The sequence below is a fragment of the Papaver somniferum genome, chromosome 5 (assembly GCF_003573695.1).
Source record: "Papaver somniferum cultivar HN1 chromosome 5, ASM357369v1, whole genome shotgun sequence".
NCBI classification, from domain to species: domain Eukaryota; kingdom Viridiplantae; phylum Streptophyta; class Magnoliopsida; order Ranunculales; family Papaveraceae; genus Papaver; species Papaver somniferum.
Window position 1 is genome coordinate 104,107,537 of NC_039362.1, and position 8,894 is coordinate 104,116,430.

The 8,894-nt window shown below is 43.3% G+C and overlaps 1 protein-coding gene across 1 annotated transcript; it reads right to left on the bottom strand.

Moving 5' to 3' along the window:
- Positions 1 to 7,759: 7,759 nt before the first annotated feature.
- LOC113279412 (protein starmaker-like) lies at positions 7,760 to 8,451 on the bottom strand. The gene is made up of 2 exons (XM_026528104.1): positions 7,914 to 8,451; positions 7,760 to 7,785 (listed from the first exon to the last, which is right to left on the bottom strand). Exons 1-2 carry the CDS (start codon positions 8,449 to 8,451, stop codon positions 7,760 to 7,762), a joined length of 564 nt encoding a protein of 187 aa, XP_026383889.1.
- Positions 8,452 to 8,894: the final 443 nt, after the last annotated feature.

Sequence of the window (8,894 nt, forward strand, 5' to 3'; positions counted from 1 at the left end):
GCATTTGATCATCTTTTCACCAACTCTTCAAGGGGTCTTGGTATTCGCTCACGCGAGCATATGGACGCTACATGGTCGACCCGCGGTCTCCTGTAGCCGTCCTCCTTCATTCCATGGTTAAATTTTCAATAAACTATCACTCGGTCATCAATTGATCAAATTAGGGTTTCCGAGTCCAAGGATCATAATTCCAGATTCGAACGCTAATAATTTTACGACGATCTCATGATCACCATTTTATTATACTCGGTTCAACTACCAGTATTCTAATTAATTTTTTATTTCGGTCACGCTGCCAACAATTCATCAGACGAGCAACACTTGCTCAGATGAGCAATATTTGCTCAAACCAAGGAATATTGGTTCAACTATCAATATTCAACAATTCATCAAATGAGAAATACTTGCTCACCTCAACGTGAGAATTATACCTCTGTCTCAACAGACACGTTCAATTCATGAGTCTCAAAACATTTTGTAAAATCATGTTCAACTTAGCAAATACATGGACTCATCGTCCCATAAAGTCATGAAGTCAAGAACTGACTAATTAACCACGAGACATCAATCGTGTCACTTGGGGGGATATCAACTAGGGTTTTGGTCTGGCGGTCTATGACACGTGTGTTCATACACACGATGGAATGTGAGCAAGTCGTGCAATCAGTTGAAGGAGTTAACAAAGTAGTGGATGGAAAATCGACCAAGTCTCCGCACGATGAGCAACTGGTTTCAAACCCGATTTCCATTTCCCCACTCTTTGATTCCATCAACTATCACACTTCATGGGATCATGGTGTCTACAATTCCAGCAATATAAATAAGTCTCTGAACTCATGATTGAATATACAAGAATCTCACGTCAAACAAACAACACTAGATTAACAACTCAACATCTGAGTAATCACTCTCAACAGGGATTCAATCATTCAGAACTTATCTTATTCAGAATACATAACACACCCACAATCTTTGATTACCATTGATTCCACACATTTATCAGCTTCCCTCCTACAGATCAACCCATCCTCTCTTGTGACCGAATTTACTCTGGAACGACCATTGTCTTGGTTTAGGCCGGAGTACTACAGATTGATCTCTCGAATTCAAAGCATTCCCTTCTTTTAGTGCATCTATGTGAGGTTGAAAATTTCGCTCGGTTCAAGGAGTCTCCTCCTTACGGTCGTCTCCTCAATCCCGTGAAAACTAGAAAATCTTTTTGCCCCATCTACAGATTGGCGACCACAGTGGGAGATCATTCTCTCGGTTGCAATCTCAAGCTTTCACAAGATGGTTGGTCTTGGGTCTTCATCAGAAGCTCCAAACCCTAACCAGAGTATTTCAAATGGCGACATTCCTCACGCTCGTCCGAATGACTCTGGTAATATTCGTCACTCCTACTTTACTACTCCTTTCCCCTCTATTGATGCGTTCGACGGAGAAATCCCATCATTGGCTGAATTGGCACCGAGGCAAGAAATTCTGACTAGGAGCATCAATCGATTGAAGGAGGCAATCGATGAACTCTTCAACTATATGGTATAGTTGACAAAACTCTTGGGAGCAGAAGTGGTAGATCATCCCAGCACTACTGCCAACGATACCCCTCAAACCAATAGCTTCACTACTTACGAAAAGCCGGTGGACCAAGAAGTTGCACATCTGATCGAAAGTTTATGTGAGCTTCTACACTTCTCCGGAGATCAACATACGAGTACATTCGCTGCACTCAACCAGATATCGTCAGACATACCTATGACCCCGTCTGCCTAACAGCTGAGGAAACAGCCGTGATGTCTGACCATTCAATCAACAACATCACTTTTGGAGAAGAAGACCGCATGGCAGACGAAGGAGAAAATCGAGCCCTGTACGTGACTGGCTTCATCAGAGACTACGAATTCAAAAGAGCCCTCGTTTATACAGGTGCTTCTACAAATATTGTCACTATGAAGACTCTCAAGACGGCCAGATTCCCGCAGCACAAGATTGTACGACACCGTATTCCGATGACAGGCTTTGAAGGAAGTCAGATCCATACATATGGGTATGCATACATCGATTTGAAGGTAGGGCCTATTCAGTCAAAAGTCAAGTTCCATGTGATCGAACAAGAGCCCGACTATCACATGATACTTGGGCGCCCATGGCTCCATGATAACAAGGTGGTCCCTTCCATGTACCATCAATGCATGAAGGCACTACTCAACAACAAGATCGTTCGCATCCCATCTTCGTCATCTCCTTATGCTTCTGTCTACGATGTTGAGTTCCTTGAATCTCAAAAGAGCCCCGGAGCCTCCAAGCAAGGTTTGCAGCATCCCGCTTCCACGTTAGAAAGCTATTGAAAAGGTCACCGATAAGCCATCATCCTCAGATGCTAAGGCGATTAAATAACCAACCATGATGCGGAGGGGAGGATCGTTTATCGCCGACGGGAAGATTAACAATTAATCGGGGAGAACGATGAAAAGTCTCCCCACCCTGAAGAATCATGTCAGAACAAACCGTCACTCGAAGAAGAGGTTCAAGACTCCCCACGACAATTACAAGACGGCACTGACTCTACCATCGATGATCTCGAGACAATCAATATTGGGACTGAGGATGATCCAAGGCCGATCCTGATCAGTTCAGCACTGTCATCAGAGGAGCGGGAGGAGTTAATAAATCTGTTGAAAGAATATCAAGATGTTTTCGCCTGGACGTATGAGGAAATGCCCGGTCTAGACGTCAAACTGGTCACCCACCACCTGCACATTGTTCCTGGATCCAAAGCTGTCAAACAACCGCCTAGACAATTTAGACACGAAGTCGAGGAGCAAATCAAAGTCGAGATCCAGAAACTAGTAGCAGCAGGATTCATCAAGCCTATTCAACATCCAACGTGGCTGGAAAATGTTGTTCATGTCAAGAAGAAAAATGGTCAAATCAGATGTTGCGTCGATTTCAGGAACCTGAATAAATGTTATTTAAAGGATGATTATCCTCTACCCAACATTTATATGCTCGTCGACGCAACTAGTGACCACGGTATGTTCTCATTCATGGATGGTTACAGCGTATACAACCAGATCAAGATGTATGAGCATGACGCCAACAAGACTGCATTCTGTACTCCCATTGGGAACTTCCACTACACTGTGATGCCCTTTGGATTAAAGAATGCAGGTGCCACTTATCAACGAGCCATGACTGTCATATTCCACGACATGATGCACAAACAAGTGGAAGACTACGTTGACGATGTGGTGGTAAAATCGAAGACTCGAACGTCTCACCTCGAAGTCTTGAGACAAGTATTCGAGAGATGCAGAGAATACAAATTAAAGATGAATCCTTTGAAGTGCGCTTTTGGTGTTTCCTCTGGAAAGCTTTTAGGATTCCTAGTCACAGCCGAAGGAATCAAAGTCGATCCGGACAAGACGAAAGCTATCACCACCATGCCTCCTCCACGCACCATGAAGGAAGTACAGAGTTTTATGGGCAAGGTAAATTATATTCGACGCTTTATTCCTGGATTGGCTCAACTCATTGCCTCATTCACCCTTCTACTGAAGAAAGGAGCAAGTTTCACCTGGACAGCCGTTCAACAAGAAGCCTTCCATATGATACAGCAGATACTATTGTCACCTTCTGTCATGAAGTCTCCAATACAGGGACGACCCCTGATTATTTACACAGCCTCCAGTAACGTTGTTATCGGAGCACTCCTTGCTCAGGAAGACGACGAAGGAATCGAACGAACAATCTACTACTTCAGCCGCACAATGAGAGACGCTCAACTCCGATATCCAAAAGCTGAAAGGGCATATCTAGCATTAGTACATGCAATCCAGAAGTTCAGGCACTATTTACTATCCAACAGGTTAGTACTCGTCTCCAAAGCTGATCCTATAAAGTTCCTGCTATCAAAGCCAGCCTTGATAGGGACACCAGCGAAGTGGATACTCCAGATGTCAGAATTTGACATAGCTTGCACGCCGCCTAAAGTGATCAAAGGCCAAGCAGTTACAGACTTGCTCGCTGCTTTTCCAGGAGAAGATACGACAACATTACACGAGGATGTACCCGGTGAATTTCCAGATATCTTAGTTATCAAAGAAGAAACATGGCTTCTATACTTTGATGGATCCGCCATCCCTATCAATGACACCGGAGGAGCGGGCATAGTGATGTTGTCCTCATCTGGTGAATTTTTCTCACATTTGTTCAAGTTGGATTTCCACTGCACCAACAATTCAGCAGAATATGAAGCCTTCTTATTAGGATTGTCCCTGGCCAAGCAAGCAGGAGCGACATACCTTGAAATAAGAGGAGATTCAAAGTTACTGGTGAATCAGATGAATGGAGCATACTCTCTCAAGGAAATCACGCTCTATCCATTCCGAACCGAAGCTCAGCGAGTATTAACTCATTTTGTTGATGCCACGATCGTCCATACTGGACGGACCAACAACAGGCATGCCGACTGCCTAGCAACTCTCGCTTCTAAGCTGCAGTTCGAAGGGGCAGAGAAAACAATCACTGTACAGAGGCGTATTGTGTCGTCTACCTGGCTTACTCAAGTCGAAGACATTTCAACAGACGATTGGCGAGCACCCATCATTCATGAATTGAGCAGCTCTATTTCAGAAGGAAAAATCAGCCTCAAAGAATTGAAGAATTATTTCCTGCTTCACGGGGCGCTGTATTACCGAGACCCTGATAGATACCTATCACGGTGCCTTGGAAACGACGAAGCGGAAGAACAACTCAAGCACATACATGAAGAAATCTGCGGACAAACACTAGTAGTAACACTTTACAGAAGGCTTCAGAGGGCAGGATACTACTGGCCTTCCATGGAAGCTCAATCAAGGGCTCTACAAGGATCTTGTCCCAATTGTCAGACACCTCCCCATTACTTAGAGGTTTTGACAGTCCACAACACTGGGGACTGGAGGGAGCCTTACATCAAACTTCTCCGGGACAACGAACTACCAACAGAAAAGAAGCAAGCAGTCAAACTCATTCATAGAGCTAAGAGATTTGTCTTTCTTTATGGGATCTTATACCGCAATGGAATTTACAAAGATGTTTAGCTGAACATGAAATCCCAACAATTCTGAAGGAAATGCACGATGGAAAACATCAAGGAAAGAGAAAATTATTTCTTCAAGTCCATGTGAAATATTACTGGCCGACCATGGAAGACGATGCAACTGCATACGTTCAGAGGTGTCAACAATGCCAAATCCATGGTAATCTTATCCACACTCCTTGTCTCCCATTGAATTCTGTGAATAGTCCATGGCCCTTCTACAGCTGGGGACTGGATATCATCGGGAAGATCAATCCAGCATCTTCAAAGCAGCATGAATACATCATCACTTCAACTGAGTATTTCACCAAGTGGGTTGAAGCGATTCCTCTTCGAAGCACCACCGGAGTCACGATTGCAGCCTTCATCAAAGAGCACATAATATGTAGATTCGGTGTTCCTAAACACATTGTTACTGACAATGGAACTCCTTTCGCCAATAAACATGTGACTGAACTGCTCGAGGAATACGGCATCAAACAAGTCTTCTCCACACCATATTATCCCCAAGGAAATGGACAAGCGGAGAGCACCAACAGAACTTTGATCTGAATTCTCAGTCGGACAATTCATGACAATCCTCGAACGTGGCATGAACAACTGCCTATGGCTCTATAGGCTTATCGAACCGCACCAAGGAGCTCAATCGGAAATTCTCCATATTCCCTCGTCTACGGAGCAGATTCCATACTTCCAGAAGAAATCAAAATTCCTTCAGCAAGGATTGCAACATTCAGTGGAGTACAATGAAATGAGGCCGAAGTATCCTAGTCAAGAATCGCTGAGCTAGACATGCTCGAGTCAAGGAGGGCTAAGGTGGGAAAATACCTAGAAACCTAAAAACAAAGGATCTTCAGGGCCTACAACAAAATGGTAAGACCTTGAATATTTCAAGTAGGAGATCTGGTATTAAAGACAGCAAAGCACATTCAACAAGATATGTCCGCTCACAAGTTCTCTCCGAAATGGGAGGGACCATATGTAGTCATCAAGGCAGTATCCAGTGGGTACTACAGGATCTTAGCTGTGGATGGAGGAGTGGAAGGGAATATAATCAATGGCAAATGGCTCAAAGCCTATTACGCCCGATTCACGGAAGCAATTACCTTTTCATCATTTCAAGCATTTTCAAAAATGTATTTTTCATTCCTCCAAAGAGCATGCAAATGCTCCTTTGTTCATTAAACGTTTCATAAATGAGCAAAATTCCTTCATATCATGATCAATTACTCCACCTAACCAGAAGCTTAAACCTATTCAAAAACAACAATCATAAATGCTCACTCAGAGCAAACCATCCAACAATGGGTAATCTCTGTAAGCAACCCTGTCAAGCTTCTTCTGAAAACTTTTGGTTTTCGTCCTCAATTCCTGCACCGCCTTCTTAACCCGGGCCGACTCCAAAGCGAGCATCTTCTCCTCCTCCAGTAAAGCAGTGGTCAGAGAAATCGCATCAGCAGCCTCCGCCGCCTTATAAATCTTGATTATCTCGAGCCGATGACGAAGCCATCCTACAATGAACCGAAATGTCTCGCAGTTCGAAATCATCTCATGCCACCTGTGCAATTCATGATTCTTGACATCTCGCAGGCGCATCTGGTCCATCTCCTCAATGATCGGTAACAACCCTGCAACTGTAGTTAGGAGGGTTAGTAGAAAACCCTTCCACACCTCGGTCGTAGCAATATGTCCATATCTTTTCCAGATATTGGTGTAAAGAGGCGTGTCACACTTGGGGATGACGAATCCACCAACCACCTCATTTTCCGGGAAATTATTGATCATAGGAGCTTTAAAAGATAGTCCAGCTGTTGGATATTCACGAGCGTAAACCCTGTGTTCAATCTCTACAGATTCTGTAGAGTCTTCACCAACTCGGGTGCTGCTGTCTTCAACCTCAACCACGGTCACAGACTTTCCACTCCTTCTCCTTCTGGCATCAACGACGACATGAACATCCGCCTGCGACGAAACAGAGAAGTATTTAATTTTACCGAAATTGAGCATAGTGGAACTGCAAGGGTTGTAAGGGTGCTTACAGATGATCCATCCTCGGCATAAGACGACCTGTACCGGGCAGGAGCTCTAACAGTCCGCTTGGGCCTCGAGTTATGAGATGAAGAATTCTTCTGGTTATCCTGCAACAAATCATTTTCTTATAATCAGATAATCTCGATCATACATAGACTAAAAAGGTATACAACTTACTGAGATGGACGCTTCTATTTCACGTTTCGACTGAGGATCATCTCGAGAAGAAATACTACTGCTCGACATAGCGATAACAAGGTATGATCGGAATTTCTATGCACGATGAAACTGACTCAGGAATGGAGGAAATATTCAAGTAGATGATAGACTCAAAGTCTCGAATATATATATTAGACACGGTGGATGTTTATCTTCTACGAACAGGCAGTTCAGTTACGGGCTTCGCGGAAACCCTAAGCTTCAAACGAGATCAATACTGAAGACGCGGAGGAAAATAACACACCGGGGACTGACAACGGCATGGTCAGAGAATGGCCACGCATCTCTCTACATGTCCCGTGTCTCTTAACCGTATTTTGGTACTTCTCACAAGACGGAAATCATCAAAAGAGAGTATGATGGATTCAGGCGCATGGACATTGGTCCGTTTCATTCGATCAGAAGGAATCAACATTAATAAAATATTTATTGTTTAGAAGAAACCCCTAGCTCTAAAGCAAAGTCATCCAAATCATCAAAGAAATGTCTAATACGAAGGATAAAGAACATTCAAATGTTTAAAGAAGATAGAAGTAAAGCTACTCGTCAGACTCATCCGAATTGTCAGATTCGTCATCACTGTCCTTCTCGTCATCCGAGTTATCAGAGTTGTCATTGCTATCTTCCTCGTCATCAAAATCAGTGTCAGGGATGAAGTCTGGACGAGCCTCAGGATCATCATCTGAGTCCGAGTCTTCTTCTGCTTCAGCTTCGGCTTCAATTTGCTTCATGGTCCTCCGAAACTCTCTTTGGTTTCGGTCAGGCTTGATCTTACGATCTGTAAATACCCATGCAGTCTCCTCTTCAGAAACATCAGCATCAGAGTCAGAGGTTACCCCATCAAGGAATTTACGTCTCTCCTCAGCCGCTTGTACTCGGCGCCGGATTCGATCCCTTCTGCGCTGACGATTCTCGGCTTCATCATCTTCAGCCTTCCTCTTCATAAGTTCAACATAAGTGACCCTGCGATCATTCAAGGGTACGCTAGACTTCTCTCCCTCATCATGAGTTGTCTTAGCTTTCGATTTGGCTACAGAAGCTTTGGAATCCTCATCAGAGGAGCTGTAGGAGGAAGAGGAGTAATAATAGTCGTAATTGTTGCCGCTGGAAGTTGACATTTTCTGAAACCAGGAGCATAAAATTATCAACATGCAAGTGAATCCATCTGCAAAAATGGTAATTCTTAGATCTTACCTCTTTACGATTCCACTAACGACAGTGATAGTGGTAATCCAAGAGTTAAACACCTCAAAACTCGTTCGTTTCTTCGAAACCTGCAAAAGACGAACGAAACTTAGATTTTCATAAAATCATGAACATTTCTACTGCGTGAACATTCACCATGGAATTATGAAAAACTAAAACAATATCTCATCATAAATAATTGTTTAATTTGAACATTATTCAAAAATCAGTTTTGAAAATATATGTTTACAAATCATGAAATAATAACTCACGTTTTATTTTTAGTGAGTAACAACTCACGCAAAAAAAAAAGAGTATGCCTTTTTCCTTGAAAGCATGCCACGGTTTTGTATGAAAATATATTTTTCATAGACAG

Bases quoted from the DNA above. Each gene is read 5' to 3' on its own strand.
- LOC113279412 (XM_026528104.1), bottom strand. From the start codon at position 8,451: ATGTCAACTTCCAGCGGCAACAATTACGACTATTATTACTCCTCTTCC. The intron at 7,786-7,913 runs GTGATGACGAAT...ACTTTGCTTTAG, and splicing joins CTCGGATGACGAGAAGGACA to AGCTAGGGGTTTCTTCTAAA.